The 20,534-nt window shown below is 33.6% G+C and overlaps 1 protein-coding gene across 1 annotated transcript in view; it reads left to right on the top strand.

Moving 5' to 3' along the window:
* Positions 1–10,769: 10,769 nt before the first annotated feature.
* Positions 10,770–20,534, top strand: part of LOC119635432 (serine-rich adhesin for platelets) — a 145,479-nt gene continuing 135,714 nt past the window's right edge. Inside the window, exon 1 of the mRNA XM_038030238.1 lies at positions 10,770–12,267. Within this exon, the coding sequence (XP_037886166.1) occupies positions 12,198–12,267 (70 nt within the window). The 5' untranslated portion in view covers positions 10,770–12,197. The remainder of the gene's footprint in view (positions 12,268–20,534) is intronic.

The following is a 20,534-nucleotide window of genomic DNA, read 5'->3' as shown; positions in this document are numbered from 1 at the left end:
TCCCATTTACTCTGGCCGGCCTTCTATTTGCTCCTTTTTTTACAACTACAGCAACTTGTGCAGCGCTGCATACAGATAAGTGCAGCATTCAGCAGAGGTGCATTCAGCTAATTGCATTCAGCCATTTAGCTAGGTACAGCGCTATGTGCAGCTATGTGCAGCACTATAGCTAAGTGAAGCGCTGGATTAAGCCGTGTGCTAAATGCAGCACGATAACTAAAGGCAGCGCTAAGCTAATTGCGTTGCATCCAGCTACGTGTTTACGAAGTTATCAACCAGACGACGGATAGCAACTACCCGGGTTGCCGCACATCAGAGTAAATAAGATCCGCGGATATCAAGTCGGTGTTCGTAGGTTCAAAACTCGGTGCTCTCACTTCGTCCTAGTTATAGTTGATGTTCATTTAGTGCTCACTAGGCTGCTGCCACTCGCTACCCCTTTTCCTTATTAAGATGATTATGGGCCTTGAAAATTGGCGAAAGTTAGCGAAAAATTGACTTTTGACAGCGAGTGGTTTCCTAAAAAAAATGGTATAAACTCTAAATGTTATTTATCTACATCGGCTTATCGATCCATTATTACGGCAACCCTAACTAAAGAGAGCTAATGAAAAGGAGAGAATTTTGATTTTTAAAATATGCGTATACAACATAACACCTCTAAAGAAAAATTCTGTTACTAAGACAATTTGCTGATTTGAATTACGATAATTGTTTTAAAACAAAGTTGTTGAGGCGAGAGAGGCGAGAGAGGCAAAGATACAGGCACTGTGTTTGATTGATTCGAAATCCTATGTTGTTCAAGTATATTTTATAAGATTACTTGTACTTATGGATGCGTGCTGTTGCGAATGGGATGAACGAATTATTATACCTCTATCGTTGGATCTAAAAGTTATAGTTATGTGATACCATAGTGTAGCCTTCACTTTAATTATCTGTATATTTATACTTAGCCTACGGTCATTTTTAAAAGCGTTTTTGATTTCATAAAAAAATACTTGTTAAAATTATTTGATTATTTGATTGTGAATACATTATAGTTAAAGCAAAAAAAAAAAAAAAACCTTATAAACAATATAATAATATAACAATTTTTATTCCAAACATAATCCAGTAATAGCTACTCAATGAAAACATTAAAAACAGTTAAGTATTAAATTAAAATTAGATCACATTTGCAATTAAATTATAACGTCATAAAAACACTATGTGAGATTGAGCGGAAGATTCCAACATTAGCTAAATAATTAATATCATCTTCAGGCGCTTCAGCGAGTATGAAACTCTGAATCACCAAAAAACACTAAACAAACCGTTTGCTCGTCCATTCAACGGCGTGCAATGTTCGTGTTAATTATTTTGTTCATAGCTAAGTAATTTTATATTCTTTATAAGCGATTTAATTTGAAAATAACGAAAATAAACTTAAGAAAAGAATGCGCGAAGACAAGCCGAGCTTTACACATGGCCGTCATAATCATAAACGATTTTTATTTGTTTTAACATAAATGTTAACAACTTTTATTATTAATATTATTTGTTTTATTTACTTATGATTTATTTATTAAAAGTCTTATAAACACATGAGATCACATGAGATGAGATAATTAAGTGAGAAAAAGATGTAGATCTCAAAAGCATCTTGCAGCCGTATTTTGGTGCTGCGACTAGTCACTTGTCATAAGAGTTTGTGACCGAATTCTTGTCATAGCCATGATACAAAAGTCAGAATTTGTTGATTGTTCGGAGCTTGAAAGTCAAAGTAAAACTTTCTAACATCAATTTTGTTTTTAAAAAACGGTTTTTAACTGCATAAACCATAAAAAAAGGCTATTGGTTGCCTTGTTGTCTATTAAGTTCATGTGATGTTGTTCCACATAGCGGCTGTTTGCTAATTTTTCATTATTTCCCCCTTGATCTTGGATTTTCTTTGTCTCGAACAGAGGCCTTTTAAGCTTCCCATTTTTTTGTTCATTGACGTCAATGTATTTTGTACGAATCCCAACCAGGAAGAAATGCTACAGAAGCGTGTAGTAGAGCGCAGTTTATGTTAAAACGTTCAAAAGATGGTTTGAAAAATTTTCAAATAGCTGATTTCCACGTTTCCTTAAAGCCACGCTCTGGGCGAACACTTTCCATCGGCGGGAATACTGTCAAGATCGTGTTAGAGCAAAATCCCTTTTTGACAACATCGGAGATTCTGGAAGGGCTTAATTCAGCTCAACAAACCGTTGCGGACCATATTGTTTTATTCTGAACGCGGGCTTAACTTTGTGTACGTACATACATATTATATGCATGTATGCACACTTAAGTGCAGATTCCTGCACGAGTTCCACCAGACTCTCAAGATTACATTCTTTAGATTTATTTACTATTCTAGCATGACCTTTAATTGAGATCACTTCTGTGTCTTTTTTGCAAATTAATTAAAGAGTTAGCAGTAAATAAAAATGAAGAAAAAATTAGGAGCACAATCGGCTAATAGAACTTGGTCCTCGTTTCATAATCAAAGTTAGATGAATGCTATCATCTCTTGGCTGAATCTTTATTGTCAGCACTATCACTGATAGATCGCCAATCATATGTTTCTGGCCTTTAAGCGTAAGCGTGGTGACTTCGAAAGAGAAGATATGCTCGTTATCCACACTTCAGCCGGTCATTGGGTATTTTGATTATAAAAGGAGAGTAGAGTGAGAAAAAATTTTTCAAAGTTCAAGGAAATTACAAAAAAAACAACTTTCTAGGAAATAAGTTAAGCTATGCCTATCAAAAAATTACATATTACGAAAGCACAACTTTATGACAGTTGGGTGATAACAATGCCAGATTAGAGCTGTAAGCCTTAATTTTCTCTTCTCTCTTAGAAATTCAAATGTAAGCAAACCGGCGACGTATAAATGGACCGATAGCTCAATCGGAATGCTTTGATGCTCTAAAAGCGTCGATGCCTTTTTAATTCGTCCTGAAATATCCCTTGCTCACTGTTACAAATAGAACGGCTTAATTAGTCCCTAATCATCGTCCAATCATAAACAAAAATATTTTAATGAGATCAACATCAATATATGTATGTTCGTATGTTGTTGAAAAGCACTGTATACAGAAAAAAAGAAAAAAAATAAGAAATTGTTACCAAACATGGAAATACGACGCAGACAGACTCAAAGGCTGCAACTTGATTTTGTGTTGATAACAAGCGTATACAAAACGCCTTTTACTCTAATATAACTAAAATAAGAGTAAATAACATTTATGAGCAGAAATTGTCGGCCCAAAAACGGTAATAATAGCAACCGTGTGGTTGGCACTCTTGCGGTATAAAATTAAATAAATTCAATTGCAATTGCAGGCCAATGTTGTTTAATGTTGTAATGTTGTAACGTTTGTCTCACTTACAAGTGACAAAAACTCTAAAATATATACATTTATTGGAAACGTGAACAAACTTGAGTTTGGAGTATTTAGAAGCCTTCAGAAATTCACTTGCATTTGCTAACGCTTATCGTGTAATGATTTAATGGTAAATGGTAAATATTACAAGCAAACACCGTGAAAAGTAAAAAAAACCCGTATAGAAAATTGCTCTAAAAATTTGTGGCAGTGTTTCTCAATCATCTCTTTATAGGAAGAACAACAACAACAGCAACAACGATAACGTCAAGAGAATTAAAATGATTTAAAATATGGTCTAAAAACTCACTTACTTACTATGCACACTAACGAGATAATGTATCGGGTAGCAACCAAACGCAATGTGCACACGTTCGTTGAAACAAAAATTCATATGACTCGGTAAACTTGTACACTATTTTAAACACTTGAACGAGAGAAGGAAAAATAACTGAAAATGAAACCAAAATAAAATTAAAAATATGTAAGCATATCATACACCATACCACCCAAACAATCCAACTCATTCACGTGAACGTTCACGTACATAGATATCAACCTGCAAACACATGTATGAGTTGTTACTGCTGCGGATAGGAGAAATGAAATGAAACGCATAACACGGTGGTAGGTGCTTAACACATATTAATACAAAATTGTCTTTTTGTTGTACGCTGTTATCTCTATTCTCTGCAAAAATTTTCCTTTCATTTAGAGTCGGTCACGTATTTGCTTGAGTTTTGTTCTACTATTGAGACACTGTTATTGGATTTGGTGTTCGCTTCGTACACATTCTATCATTGCTGTTGCTCTCTTTTTGTCTTTTTTTTTTTTTATTAATAAAGAAGTTTTGTAAAGATTCTTTCTGCACTAAAGCTTAATGTTGTTCTTAGGAAGACTTATTGATATTAAGACGTATCATCACTCACGTTATTATTGTATGGGCAATCTGCCGCGCGCACTAAAAGATCTATTCTACTTGCCCATGCTCTACCTTTTTTCGTTCTGCACACTACACTGTGTCTATAGTTATGAAGTGTTTGTCAAACACTTGGTACATGATTCTGTAGATGGCTTCGCATTCGCACACGAAAGGATGGGACGTTGCCCTCGTCGCTTGACAGAAGCTGCTTGAATCGGTATCGGAGGTACCCATGTTTTTCATGCGGCATCTGAGGGACTTACGACCCATGCAGAAGCCAGCGGCCAATTGTAGATTACTCCAGTAGCTTATGTGTTGTATCCGAAAATTGAAAAAATCTTCTCGCTTGCCATTAACGACAATTCGAACCTAACTGCGTGGCTTCTTGGTACGCCGCAGAAGGCTTATACTTTGTAAAACTTGGTAGCGGCGATTGTTTGTGGTCACTGGAGAACACTTTTTAACTCCGCGTCTTTTAATTAGGAAATATTTTTACCAGATTTGGACACTTGAACGATGTAAGTGGCTGATTTGTGCCTACTTGTGCGGGCGGGTTGTACTCATTTTTACAGATTATTTTCTGATTGCTTCCTGTAAATTTGAGTACGCGGAATGTTAAACTAACATCTGTTACTGTTGTCGAAACACTTCCTTTTTCATTTGCATATGAAGTTCAACTGAAATAGGATAACAGTCGAATTGAACGAGCAGAAGAATCTTAAGGATAACGCTAAAGTAAAAACTTGTAAATTCTAGTTTTGCAAATCAAACGAAACAAATGACTTAAGAATAAAAATTCATATATGTATAAATAAATAAATAAGCAAGAAAAAGAAAAAAACATATACGCGGATGCACAGTTGCAGATACTGTGGCTTGCGGTTTGTAAGAGCTGATGAAAACATGCGAAAGCTTAGCAAGCGATATTAGCAAACGCACTAAATTTATTCGCGAATTGTAAAAAGCGTAAAAGTTGAAAAATTGAAGTACGATGTCGGCATAGCACGTGCCTTAAGGAGAATTAACGTAATATAAACAGCGAGATATAGACACTAAATTAAATTATTAACCCTACCCGGACCGCGCTGAGCCTTTAAAGCTCATTTGAACTGTAACCTTAATTTTTTTTTTGATTATTTTAGTATATTATTAATAAAATTATTTTTGAAATAAATCAAAATATCACAACATATTAAAGACTTTTCCAAAAGACCCCATAGCCCAAGACCCCATTGAATAGCCTGCGATTACATTTGCACTGGTTCGGTTTTGTAAAACCAAAGCTGGTAGAAAAAGGGTCGCAAAATTGAAGCTGTTGTCTCGTTTAATAAATCACGCATGTCAATAGTGTCAATAGCACAGTCAGGTGCTTATGAAACCAGCATTATTAATAGATTTATTTTATGAAAGTTGTAAAAAATGTTTGATTCGAAGTAACGCCCATCGCTAGATGTATATTTTTCCCGTTTGCTTGACTATTTGCCGATGCCACGGCAAAAAAGCTGCTACAATGTCCTCTACATGTTATGCTAGGACGGTTTGCGGGCCAATTCCGGTTTCATGTGTACACGCCTAGTACTTACTGACTTACTTACCTAACAATGGAAGACTTGCCATGTAACAAGTAAGTAACAATTTGTTTTCAAAGCATGACACTATCACATCTCAGGCCAAATGTCTTAAAACGAACAGCAAAAATTGTTCCTGAAGTAAAACTCAATTGCTTAAACCTAGCAAATACAGTAAGAAATTTATATTGTAGATGTATCATATCAATCAATAAGTCTCCACTCTGACGCATACATGGCAACGTTGTTGGCAACTTTGATTATGTATGATTTGTTTCACGAAACAAACAATTGTCAATCTCTTAGGTTTGTATGTGTTATTTGATTCTAGACTTAGGTTCAGATTTCACAATGGAGTCTGGTCCCAATGAGGCTAATGATGTATTTAGGGCGAAGGAATTCAACGAGCCGCACATCTGCAAACATCCCGACCTAGATTGCGTTGTTGCTGCTGTGCGTCAGCCGGAGGAGACTTCTGCGTTTTGTTTTGGCAAACTGTGCAGAAATCACAATAGAATTTTCCCGACATATAAATGAGGCGATGTAAGTCTATACGTCGGGTATAGGCAGGGGACGGGTAATGATTGGTTATGGTTTACAGTTAATTTTTGTATTTGCTTCGTGTATTTTATGTAAATTCTCTTCAGGTAGAGATTTTGTCAGATGTGTGACTTTTCAAGTTTCGCTATTTATATACTATAGACTACTATACTTATAGACTACAATTCTTACGCTTCCATAGCATCTCCCTTTTGCCGCTTTCAAGGAAGAGTGAAAGCACAAACACAGAGCTCTATTCTATTAAGATCTTATCTAAATTTTTGTCTACGTGTTACTCTAAGTGTATTGTTTATTGAAAACGGGGCAAAGGGGATAAGTCATGCTAAGGAATCATTACATTCAAATGTATTTTAATAATGATGCTTTGTATTGCTATCAAAGAATCAAAAAAAAAAAAAAAAACAAAAAAAATAAAGTATATATTGCACTCTAATCTGAATCTCGCTGAACATTGGTTGGTTTTTGCTATGGAAAATAGTTCACGGAACATGAGCTAATAGCAGAAAACAAGTGGCATTTGATGTTCGATCAAAGTCGAATATTACGCTTCCTCTTTGCTAATAGTTTGCGATGCTACAGTGGACCCGTTTACCGTTCTTACGCAATTGATGAAAATATATACGAATTTTTGATTTACACTCTTCAATCGATGTGTATATAATACATTGTAAGCAATCGATTAATTACTGAAAGTTGCGATACTTAGCGCCAGTTATTGGATCGATGGACTTTGAATTCCAGTGTCCTTCTAGGTGGTTGCGGACAATCAAAGATGGATTTTTCCCTTTTCAATTCCGGGATAAATGTAAATATAATAATCTTTTTAAATTGCATAAGCTCACAGGCAATAATAAGTTATCGTAGAGATTCCTTGTAACGTCTTTAAAATAACTCGTTACACTGGATGTTTGCTCAAAATGACTCCCTTTTCCTGTTGCGAATTGACAGAAAAGTGAAACACGAATATCCCAGATGTGTCGTTGTTGTTTGTTTAAAATAAATATTGAAAATATTAAGTTTCTAGAAAACGATGAAAATAATTATTCCCCATTACAAGTAAATTAATTAATTACTTAATAATCGTTCCCAATTACGATTAAATTGGTTAATTGGATTACATTCATATAAATAGGACAATTTTTATGTTTGACTATTCTGTTACTACTACTTATTAAACATAGTTAAAACCGGTGCTAAAACGAAAGCAATCGTGACATTTCAAGTGTTGTTTTTATTTACTGCAATAAATAAAGCAAATGGAATCACGTACAGACATAGCAAAGTTAAGCGTAAAATACTTATATAGAATATTAAGAAGAATATATATTGAATGAATTTATAGAAAACCTGGACAATGGAACTTCTCAGTATTATGTGGGATGTAGCCGATGATGAGATGGTCAAGATCGACTTGAAAGTCAAACAAATTAATCGCACAAGCTTTGCTTTGTCTGGTACTGTGGATCTGCGTTACGAATTTAGTGAAAATACGATGGTAAAACGCCGACGCCACGTTTATATACAAACTTGCTTACATATCCACGAACATTAGACGTTAGTAGACACAGCTAAATATATACTTAGTTACAATTTTACAAACACATATTGACAAGTTATATTTATGTGTTATATAACTAAGTATCTATGTATATATTTAGTTGTCTCTGCTATTAGATAATGTTTTTGAGACGATTCAGAATTCCCCTTTACAACATATTTCAAACTGTAGGTCGCTTCACGAAAGCGATTCGTTCTAATTTTGGGAAGGAACATGTTGGAAAACCAACATGTCACGTTCTGTAAATTAATGCTTATGTTCAGTATTATTGGATCTATTATTTGCAGATAAATGTGATAACATACCACAGTCCCTCCGGAAATTCGGACAATTATCGTGAGCTTCCGTATCATCTGTCAGCGAAAGTGTTTGATTGCTTGGACAAGTATTATAAAGAAACTTTTAAAAATTTCTTAAACTGTTCGAACCTCCCCCAAATCGAAACTGAAGCACGTGATTATAAATATCGTCAACTGTATATTATCGACAGATGCACCTTGTCGAACGATGCAGCTCCGAATTATTTACCGGACGGATATTATAAAGTGTTGGTACAACCAAATCGGTGAAACCAATTGGTCTTTGACAGGTCTGTTATACGTGGAATCGATATTAAAGAAATAAACAAATAAAACAACCATGAAATTAAAGCCTAACGAAGATATTTTCGAGTTTAAAAAAAAAATTAATAAAATTATAAAATTTAGTTATTTTACACTAACTAACTCTATTTGGTCGAGAAGTTCGTAAAATTTGTTGAGAGAATAAGTCATTGCAAATAAAGTAGACATGTAGTCTTGATTAGTGTTCTGAATCGATCCAGCCGTTTCCGTCCGTCTATGTGGGTGTATGCTGCTGGCTCTTTCCTTGGAAGTTCTTGCACGCAGCTTGGTATAGAGAATGAGGCAAATGGATCAAAGGGCACGCCCACAGTAAAACTTAAACTGAGATCATCTTTGATTTTTTCTCTTTAGTCATACTTACGATCCCGCTGTAGAAAAATGAAGAAATGTGGCGACCACGCCTCCACAAAGTCAAATCTTCACTTTCTCACTTTCCTTCCAATTACTCATAAGTTGCACAAGATAGAAAGTTGAAAATTTTTCTGTACTTGCTGCACACGAAGACACATTGTCTTTAATTAGATAGAGTTGAACACGCGAACAGATAGAGTTGCTACCGTAATACCATAATTGAGTTGGTTTCTTCTATTCACTACTTTTAAGTTGCAGCGGATATCGTATAGACTTTCTTGTCCCAAAAATGCAGATAAACGAGCATGGCCATCATGTGTATAAGATGTGGCACAACTGAATATATTATTATTATTATACCCGTCACTGTAAGATGGAGGTATACTCACTTTGTTTTTCCCCATAGTGTATGTAACACCCAAAAGGAAATTTCAGAGACGCTATGGAGTATATCTTGATCAGCGTGCAATTCTGAGTTGATTTAGCCATGTCTGTCCGTCTGTGTGCCTGTGTGGTATATGTTGTTGGCACTCCCCTGGACGAAAAGATGACGATATCGACTTCAAACTTAGTAGCAACACTGAAAATTTCTCCACGCAGATCAGCATTGAAAATGGGCCAAATCGGTCGGCGTGGAAGCGCGCGTAGAAGTGTAAACTGAACGCAACTCAGTTTCTTTTAACAGAATTTTGTAGATTTTTGCTCGTTACTTGAAAATTATAAAAGTTAGAAAGCTGAAATTTTTCACATTTACTTTACGAAGCACTCTACTTCTCGTAGGCAAAAATGGAAAACATCCGCCATGCCCACACAAGGTTGCAAGTAATTAAATCTTGTATTTTCACTTTTTAGAGGTTTTTCGCTTGTTTACCATAAGGCAAACAAGATCGAATGTTTAAAACTATTTTGTACATCCCGCAGAAGAAGATAAATCTGCCTAAAAATGGGTTAGTTCTAAAATTAACCCACCGCCTGAAAATGGTGGATTAAATTTCTCTTGATAGTACCAGCGATATGGGAATATAATAAAAGAGCTTGGAGAGTAGAATACGAAAAGCGTAGTGATGAGATTCGGTCTTAAGACATCTAGCATCTAAGAGTGTCGGCTTTATTGAAAATTTAAGCGAACTTGAGATTTGAACCCGCGACCATTGAGTCGTGAATATAATTCTCTTACTTGTTTGTATTTCTTTTCAAAGTTTTGTGCTCCGCACTATGTTCTAAGAAGAAAAATTCTTTGTGACTTGATCAAAAGATGATCACTGATATGTGATTATTTTTTGCAGAGTCAGAATATCAAGAAGTCATGGAAAATCACAAAATCCATTTGACATTTGAATCGACATTTTGACTCTCTCATGACTTGTGATGTTGCTTAAAACACGGTTGTTTGTCTCAATTATATTTCAAGCTTCACTGTTACAAGTCCTTGAGATAGTTAAATGCAATCAGTTATTCTCTTTCTACCATCAAAACTTCTCTTAGAAGCTCTTAAAGGGGAATTGAAAAGATTATCTCTTACTTAAAAGCATTCTCTTAACCCATAAAAAAAAGAAACTGAAGAAATATGTTGATAAAAAATTAAGAGCATTTTAGGAAAACTTCAATGCAGAGAAACTCAAGTGAAGAGAAAAAATTCATTGATATCACATTTTTAAACTTGGCTTTTACCAACAATCAAAGCTGCTAAGCCATGAGTTTTATTTCATATATTCTTGCGTTTATCTTGTCTGTTTAGTTCAAACTTTTTTTTGATTTGATTTGAAAAAAGCTAAAGTTAGGTTCCACTTAACCAACGCGCAAGTGCAAGCGACAGTTTCAGAAAAGTGCTCGTGCGCAAAGCACGCAAAAGCGGTTGTCACTTGATTGAAAAGGCGGTTGTAACCTAAATAAAATTCAAAAACTAAAAATTTAATAACAATAATAATAATAATAATCATAATAACACAAAATTGATCGGAAATAAAATAGATACACGGTGACACAAGGGAAACTTAAATTTGCAAAACACAAACAACAACAAAATTAATTATCTAAGAAAATCTTTTTTAAAAACTCTAAATAAGAAAAATTCAAAAGAAGAAAAGAAAAAAAAAGAAAGGAAAACGAAACTTCAACTTTAAAAGAAAGTTTTCATTGATAAATCTTTCATTGATTAGCGGAACAGGAGAGAGAGAGAGAGAGAGAGATAGAGCGAGAAAATTTCTTCGTTTCGTTACTTAAACATTTTCAACGGCCAATGCAAGGAGGATATTGGGAAAATCTCTTGAGGGAAAAGAAAATTCTTTAAAAATAAAACCCTCTCTTGGCTGAATCTTCTTCACAACGACTATAGCTTGACAATTTGTTTCATTGATTCGTTCAAATTTAGTGCAGGAAACAACAATAAGAAGTAGTAGAAGAAGAAGAAGAAGATCAACAACAACAACAACAACAACAACAATAAAAAAGAAAATCTTTATTAAGAGTGTGTTGCACCTGTTTTAACGTTTTTCGAATCGTTTCTTTCGTTTTCCACAAATTCGTGTTCCACACACCAAAACATTCGACAGCAGCAGCAGAAGCAGAAGCAGCAGCAGCAGCACTAAATATTTGCAGTTATTCAGCCTATTAAAAAAAAATTAAACAAAATAAATTGTTTTTCAATATTTTCATTTGCCTGCACGATATCACGAGATCACAAAGCACACACCATCTACGTACTGTCGTTTTTTCATATCCAAGTGTTGTAATCTGCCAACACGTACATATTTTCTTGTTACACTTGCACCGTAATTCGATTTGGAAATCTTTAGCGCACAAGAAAAAGCAAAAAAAAATAAAAAAAAAAAAAAAAAAACAAAAGGCAAGCAAGCAACAACAACAACAACATCACAAATAATAATAAAATATAATAATTGCAATAGAGAGTGAATTGAAAGAATTAGCAAAGAAAACAAAGTGGAAAGAAAAACAAAAGAAAAATTTTTCAAACGGTGTGAAACTATATTTTGATAGTGTGTGTGTATGTGTGCGTTTAAGTGTGTATGTACGTGTATGCTTGGAGTTTTCGCATGAACTTAATTTTTGGTTTGTTTTTTTTTTGCGCTTTTGTTTTTGATTTGTTACCATATTTTCGCGCGTGTATGTGTGTGTGTTTGCGTATGTAATTGTGTATAATTTCATCACTGTGTTGTAACGATTCCATCCACACATTATAACAGCGATTACATTATAAAATGGATCTAAAGCAACGAGGATTTCCATTATTATGGTTAATTGGATTATTCTGTGTGATTTTCAATGCAGGTGAGTAGGAAAAGTCATTTATTGTAAATGAAGTGAAAACAAAACTTATTTCCAATTATTTAGGAAAAGAAAAGAAAAAAAAAAAAATTTGTTTTGCTTTAAACAAGTGCTCGCCCCTTGGAAAAAACAAAATATTTTCTATTGCAGAATATCATTGATAGAGTAGCTGTTGATTTTAATAGCTAGCAGACGCAAGGGCTGTAAGACAGATTTTGCTGAGTGAAAGAGCAAAAATTTTTTTCGATGGGCAGAGGGAAAAAAAGAGGAAAAATAATAATAATAAAAAATTTGATTAAGCAAACAAAAACTCAAATCGTTTTATCTAAACTAATTGGGTTCAGTTGTCAATAAGGTTTGACCATACTATAGAAAGTGTTCATTCGATAAAATCGTAATGCTTGGACAGTTGGACACACAGCGGTCGCAGCTACAGCAGAAACAATCATGTTCACAGAGCAAGCAATCTGTACAGAATATGATTTAGGACTAATACAACCACTACCGCTGCAACTTCCCTCTAATAATCTGTGTATTGAAGGACCATTTTCGACTACTATGTCAGTAAATTCCTTTTTAAACATGAAAAGGACATCTAGAGAGGTGTTTCCTTTTCAAAACAGGATATTCTTCAAATCTTTCTAAGCTATCAACCAAAGTATCAACGATCATGAAACGTTTCAAGAAGCATCGAGTGGATACATTTATTACAATCGATTGTCTTTCTTCTTTTTATTCTCTTAGGTACTCTGTTAATTATTTGCGTTTCGTTCATATGATTCGAGAAATATGTTGAACATTTTGGTTGCTTTGAAATTTTGAAATAAGTGTTTTTTGGGAATTTTCACGTTTTCAGCAAAAATCATTTGAGAAATCACGATTTCGTCATGTAAAAAATGTCAAAGTTAATTACCATAAAGTCGTGATTGCATTGATATCACCTTGAAATCGATTAGTGTACCTTTCTGCTTTTGCGTAAATTATTGCTTAATTTGTCAGCAACTGAAACTTGTATGCTGCCAACTTAATATTTTTGCCTTTCTTACGGTTTATTTCATATGTAAACATATGTTTTTATGTAAGCAATTATGTTAATGCCTTGGTAAAGGACGAGCAAATCAATCTCTTATAGTCTTTAAATGCTATATAAGTGTGTTTAAATGAAGTCACTCGAAGAAATTACGGGAAATGGCATAGAAAACATTTGCTTCCCAAGCCCAATATGGATTGCTATGAATTTCAAGCGATTTTCTTTGGTGCGACGAAGTCGAAGATAAAGGCACAGTACAAAACTCTTCCAACTAATTGTTTTTATTTATTAAATTATATTCCATGAAAAAGTGTTCAACTATTTACCCTACGATCTTAATCACTATCGTTATACATGGGCTGTGTTGAATTTTTTTGCGGGACAAGTCTCCTACAAAGATAAAAGAGGTTTCTTTTAACGAAACTCCTGCACTTTCTCAGTATTGCTTCCTCTTTCCTCTCTCCGCTACCCACGTAATACTTTCTGGTAACCACGGCGCTCTAAGAACCTAGCAAACTGAAAAAAAAATGATGAAAAAATCGTTGAATGTACTCAAAAGCCTTCTTAAAGCCTCCTTTCTCTTTGCAACACACTAATCAAGTTCTTTTCTTGCAAAACAAATTCTAAGGATTAGACAATTAATATAAAAATATTTTGAGAAACATTATATGTTTATTTCGATAGCACAGTTTATTATTATAAATATTTCATTTTGACTAAACGCTACCTAAAATGGAAATGAGATCATTCTTGAGGCTTGTTTAACTTCAAATATAACTTTCATTATAACGTAGAGAAATATCTTAAAAAATTTTTATACAATTTATTAAAAATTAGTTGAAGTATTTTATTAACTCATCTTAGAATATAATAAAATAATAAACAATATCTTTTAATATATATAAATATATATATGTATTAATATATATATATATATATATATATATATATAGTATTTTAATATTTATAAATTTCGCCTTAAAACTTGATAGAATAGCTTTCACTATTTTATTTATCTTTATGTTTATATCGTTAAGTTGCGTCTTTATTTCTACCCAATACTTAAAAATAGTGCGATAGTAGTTCTCTCATAACATTTCCGAAATGTATATTAGATATTCTTTGGACACGCCTTAGTTAAAGCTATAATCATCTTCCTTTCATTCATCTCTTGTTAATTACTCTCTTGTGTGACGAAAGTAGGTTTTTGTGATCCGTATGTCGAAAGGATCTAAGAGTATTAGAAAATGAAGGAAAACAAAAACTTTTACATATTGTTTCAATTCCTGCTTCCACACTTCGTCGTCCTGCCATAAGTTTTGGACATTCATAGCGCGAGACTTTTTCATTGAACGATTTTACTTACTTTGACTTGATGACACCTTGGTTTTGAATAAAAAATTCATGTAACTTGCAAATCTTCGTAGTTTGATAGAATAAGATTGTAAGCAAAGTTCGTTGATTATTCCAATCTTTTCCCTAAGGAACTTACCACGTCTCTTCACTATATGAATGAATTCATGACTGCCCCATACGAGTTGATTAAATTCGTCTTGTAAACCTTAAAACGAACCAAATGGTAGTAAATTTTCTTGATGACCATTCTGTACTTGGTTAAAGTGAAGTTGCATTATTAAACACATCAACCAAATTGAGTATATACCGAGTATATAGAGGATATATAAAATTTTTCAAGCGTTTGGAACGTATTGAAACCTTATAAACGACAACACTGCAAATAAAAACTCAAGTGAATTTTTCATTTAATCTACGCGGGTACTATAAAAGGGTGAACCAATTTTTTTGGTGGGTTATTGGTGGCTTCCTCCTCCTTCACGTACATTTTCGTGTCAACGTATTCAAACGCGACAGAGTTATGCGTTCTTTTGCAACGTGAGCTGTTCGATTTTTACCATGTCTGTGAAACAACGATTTATGAATTTTAGGACGTCCTGCGGCGCATTGCTATTGAAGATAAGACTATGCATCTATGCATTCAACTCGAAAACAACCGACCATTGAAGCGAATATCGTGGAAAAAGTAAACGCATGACGAGCCGAAAAGCCCTCCGAAAGTTGTTCAAAACTATTTTTGTAAACAGGTGAATTTATTCCTTTGGATGGACCGTGTTATTTCAAAATCGGGTAAAAAAAGAATTGGATACATATATATATCTCCGATTGTCACGGTATCTTACATTATCAATTTCTCACGCCAGTCCATTGAACATGGCCATGGATGAAGACAATGAAAACGATGAAGGCGATGGAATTTTATATGCGTATACGCGAGAATACACATTTTTCATTTCATAGGTAAATTCATCTTATTTGATCACTGATCACGCCCGTACATCTTTTTAATGAACCTGAAGAGCATGAAGAGAATTTTTTATATTATAAACATTATGTTTGCTTTGCGTCCGAATCCCATTTTCTTTCAACCAAAAAATTATTTTTTTTTACTTTCTTCCTTAAATTAATGCTTAAACATTGTTAAAGTCTTGTGCTTTAAATTTTCAGCTTGATCTCATATATTTTATTAAGAACATTACAGAGTCAAGTTGAACAGTCGGCTAGGATAGGCTTAAAGGCTTCCTTCTCATAACCAGAAAGGAATTCCATAAACGCGATCTCTCGTTTGCATACACACACATGAGGTGCTGCCAAGGTCTATGAAAATTTAGTTTGAATTATATATGCGATGCATGATATACTATACGATATATCTTTTTCGGTCTATCCTGCAATCAGTAGCCACGAAATATGGTTATTGTGACCGCGACCGATAATCGCATTGGTTTTGTTTTGTTTCTTTTTTCACTAGTTACCGCGTATCGCATAAAACGAAAGTGAAGTAAATAAAAAACAAGCGATAAACATAAAACTTTTAAATGCGATAATGATTTCAATGCCACTAATGCATCGTCATTATCAACATCTTCATAATCATCAAGTGTGCGTACAAGTTAAAGATGAAAAGAAAATAAGTCTAATCGTATATATGTTCGATAATTGAGGTAAAATAAGTTCGAACAACAACTAGAGAGTTTGAAATGAGCCAACAAACGTACACGAAAAAGTTTTAATGAAAACACTTTTCTTGAAATGAGTGAATAGATCCGTAGTTAAATGAGTTAATAAATGAAGCAAAATGAGTTGAAAATTTGTTAAGTTAAAAAAGCAAAAAAAACACAGCTTTTTTTGAATGAAACCGAATTAATTAGTAAAGTTTATTGACTTTTTCTTCGAGAGGAATACGCCTTTTTTCAGTTGACTGCTTAAAACTACTATCGTTATTATAACGTAATCTTTCTTTATTTCTATTTAATTAAAATGAATGATAATCTTTCAATTATGTTAATTTATTAATCTTTTAATTTCAATAAAGATGAGAATGTTGTTAGTTTAACGCTCGAAATGTCATAAATTAAACACTTGCGCAGAGAGATTGCCTGCCATAGCATCGTTGATTCGGAAGTACTTGTTATGGTAAACATTTGTTAATAAATAACATTTACATACTTGTGAATAAGTTTTACTTCATTGTTCATGCAACGATTTCGTTTTGTTTATTTATTTATTTATTTATTATTATATTTTTTTTTTTTGAAGCAAGGAATAAAAATCTTAACGCGTGTGACGTTTTGAAAAGATTAAGGTGTGAATTATTAACGAACGTGTAGTGAACTTCGGTTGGCTTCGTACAAGTTTTGTGCATGCGTGCACTTGCTCTTTGATCTTTTTTTGCTTTTATTTGTTAACAATCATTTATTTACTTATCTGTTTATTAATTTTTATTTATTCATTTATTTATTTATTTATTTTTTTCTCTTTATTTACATCTATGTTTTTGTTTGTCAACTCATAGCTGAATTTGTTTTGGGAGCAACCAAAAGATTGTGTGACTATTGTAAGCTTATTTTTCAAATTCTCTAAATATAATAGAAAAAGAAAGAAACAAAAACACCACAGCTAAGGTCAACAAATAGCTACCCTACAGCTATTGATATAACGAGTTTTCAAAATAAGGTTATACGAGAAGTGGTCAGAAAAGTGTTGACATATCGACTTACAGTTTATTCTTCCACTTTTAAAAGTTTCGATGAATTGGAGAAACTCACGCAAAAATGCGATATTAATACGGCACCATTCGCTGCCTATCTGCTTAACAGTTATTTATTTAGAAAAAGAAGCAAACAAAAATTTATATTTTTATGAAATCTCAGCCACAACAATAACGGAGAAAACATTCTATTTTCGATTGGATTCATTATTGAATTTCATCAAGGATTATGGATGACTAAACTGCAGTTTCAATTCCCTCCAATAAAATTTTATAGCATGCAGAGTAACGCAGAGCAAGCTCGCCCAGCTTAGTTGCATTTAATAAGAACGTATATGCTTTCTAGAAATGTGGTTGGTGTAGGGTGCTCGAAGGAGGCATGCAATCCACTATAGTGTTCTTACTTGTTTTTTATTTGATTTAAGTTATTTAAAAGATTATTCTTTTACTTTAAAACTTGTCGCAGAACAAGTTTATTAATTTTCGATTGTTCTAATCTATAAACACATGCGCAGTCGTCTTGCGCAATACATTTATTCAAATTATGATTTGTTCAACTAAAGTAGCAAAATTTATGGTCAATATTCGCAGTTCAATAATTTAGCAATATATTAAGCGTACATACATTCTTTCATTATAATTTTTGAATTTATAATTTCAAATAAATAAAGAAATGAAGAAATTATTAGCTTCGCAACATGTCAACTTCTATTCTTAATTTTTGAACGCATTATGTAAACCGGAACTTTGGAGAGTGAATGACTTTTCCGTCATATTTATTAAACAAAAATTTCCGCCGAGTAAAGTTGAAAGTGAAATATAGACTAACACTTATGTAACATTCCCACAAAGTGTTCAGGCTTGAAGCAGGAAGCTTTAGGAAGTATATTTTAGATTTATCCCGTCAACAAGGAACTAGTGTGTGTGTGTGTGTGTGTATATATATAAGAACTTGTTTGCAATTGCTGTGTAGCCCTGAGAAACGATTGATTGATTTACGTGCAAAGTGGAGAGTATGTGTTTATTAATACTTGTTCTAATACTTAAAGCGTTGAGAATCGAAGTCAACGAGAAATTCAATTTTTACAAATGTTCTTACAAGCTGTCGCTTTTCAAAAGCAAATGTGCCGTTGGTAAGAACTTGTTTTTGTGCTTACAATAATTTGTTATGTTTTAATATATAACACGAAAATATTGCGTGCGGGTAATAGTGTTTAAAATTCCGATCGATATTGTTGGGAAAAGGTTTTGTGGTTGCGTATGGGTCAAGCAAATCTGGAGTCGTGAGGGCATGGCTTGTTAAGCCATCCTTTTTTATGCATTTTACTCTTCATTCCCATGAAAATTATCTGCTCATGTTTAGCTTCACAAATACTTTCTTCTAGAGATTGCGATTGTCGAGGCTCTGATTAATCGCAACTACAACTTCGGTATCGTTCAGGGCAAGTCTTCAATCGATTTCGTTCGTCATTTGCAAACATAAAAAACAGCTAATATATATATATACACTATGGCAATATATGTATATATATATATACATATATATATATAATACTTGAGAGCATTTCGCAATTGCAAACCGTCGTCCAGCTGTGATGAGCTGATAGCTGATAGCGGATAGTTTATTATTTTCACTTTGTTTTATAAATATTTCAGTTATTGACTCAGCCGTTACGTTGTCGGTATGTGCGCTTGTGTGTGTGTGAGTCTGCAGTTGCATGTGTTGTATCTTAGTATATGGAACTGCTTAAAGGATATGTTTACAAGCTTACGTGCATACGTAACCGCTGACTAAGAACACATATAGGTTGGGTGAGCACTACGAATGCAAGGATTAAACGATTTTATTTCCCCGAATTTTTTACTTGATACAAAAATTAATAATAACATAATACCTTCCACTCTGTTCAAAGTGTCCAAGTCACTAAATGACGCGGGCTGAGCTCTTTTTGAGATAAGATTGGCTTTCATTTCTGTTTTTACTACATCAGGCAAACTGGCATTCGGGTCTGTTGCCGTTTGTAGTAGAACGATGTGAAAACGGCTTCACTCAGCACAATGTTCGTTCAAAATCGTTTAAGTTTTAAGAATACTTCTCTCATTTTACTCATCTTGCATTTTTGTACAGGCGTTTACTTGCTGCACAATCAACCGCAAAATCAAAACTACTTTTTAGTTCAAATTTTGCCGGTGGGAAAACTGAGCATGCCCTTGGCATCTAACCCCCATATTGGATTAGGTAAAGTTCGAAGTTTAAGAAAAGACTCTACTTAAAACTGTACGTATTCATCTCATTGGTGCTACAAATGCACACATAGCTGAGTATTTCGAAATAATTCATTATTCACTTAATATAGTTTAGTTCACCTATGAGTTATTAGATATCATTAATTACATTTGAAATTCAAGCAGTATCAAGAAAAGGAAAAGATATTAAATTATTCTATGTCGTTTATGTTATTAAGATCAGACGAAGCTCGTCTCTATGTGCATTTAAATATAGAAGAAAAGAGACAACAATACCAAAATAAACATTATATAAAGGGAAGAAATAATGATATATTATAACAATTATACGTACCTATGAGTATAAGAGTAAATAATTGATAGATAATAGTTTGACAACCAATTATTCAATATAGTGCTTGTAGAACTAAGAATGGGAACAATGGAATGAGAACTATGGTCACAGAATGAGTAATACTCGTTGAATGATTGACATAGTTCAACGATTGGTATGTGCAGAATGTACACATTTTGGATATTCTGATATGTATATATAAACATATATATGTATATATTACATATAATTCGTCTTCAATGTGAGGTTTGGTGTACGTGGAGAGCTATTCATATTATCAACCTTTTCAACCATTCGCTCACACCACAGGGAATATTCTGAAGGTCGTCAAAAGTCGTTTATTGTGCCAGGAATCATTGACGCTTTGGGATTGAGGTGACATTGAGCATTAGATCGCAAGGGCGTAAATAAAACACTGCATGATCAAGCGGATTAGAAAAATACTATGACAAATATCTGGAACGTATGCAAACGCGTATACATCATAAAAGAGAACATTTTGAAAAGCAATAAAATAACTTCTGAGGACAAGTTGCTTTCTTGTCTGCTTGCTTGGCTGAAAATATAAATAACGAGCAATGCCACGACAGAAC

This window comes from Glossina fuscipes, unplaced genomic scaffold, assembly GCF_014805625.2.
Source record: "Glossina fuscipes isolate IAEA_lab_2018 unplaced genomic scaffold, Yale_Gfus_2 26, whole genome shotgun sequence".
Lineage (NCBI taxonomy): Eukaryota > Metazoa > Arthropoda > Insecta > Diptera > Glossinidae > Glossina > Glossina fuscipes.
Note: the sequence above shows the minus strand (reverse complement) of the source record. Positions and strands in the feature narration are given on the sequence as shown.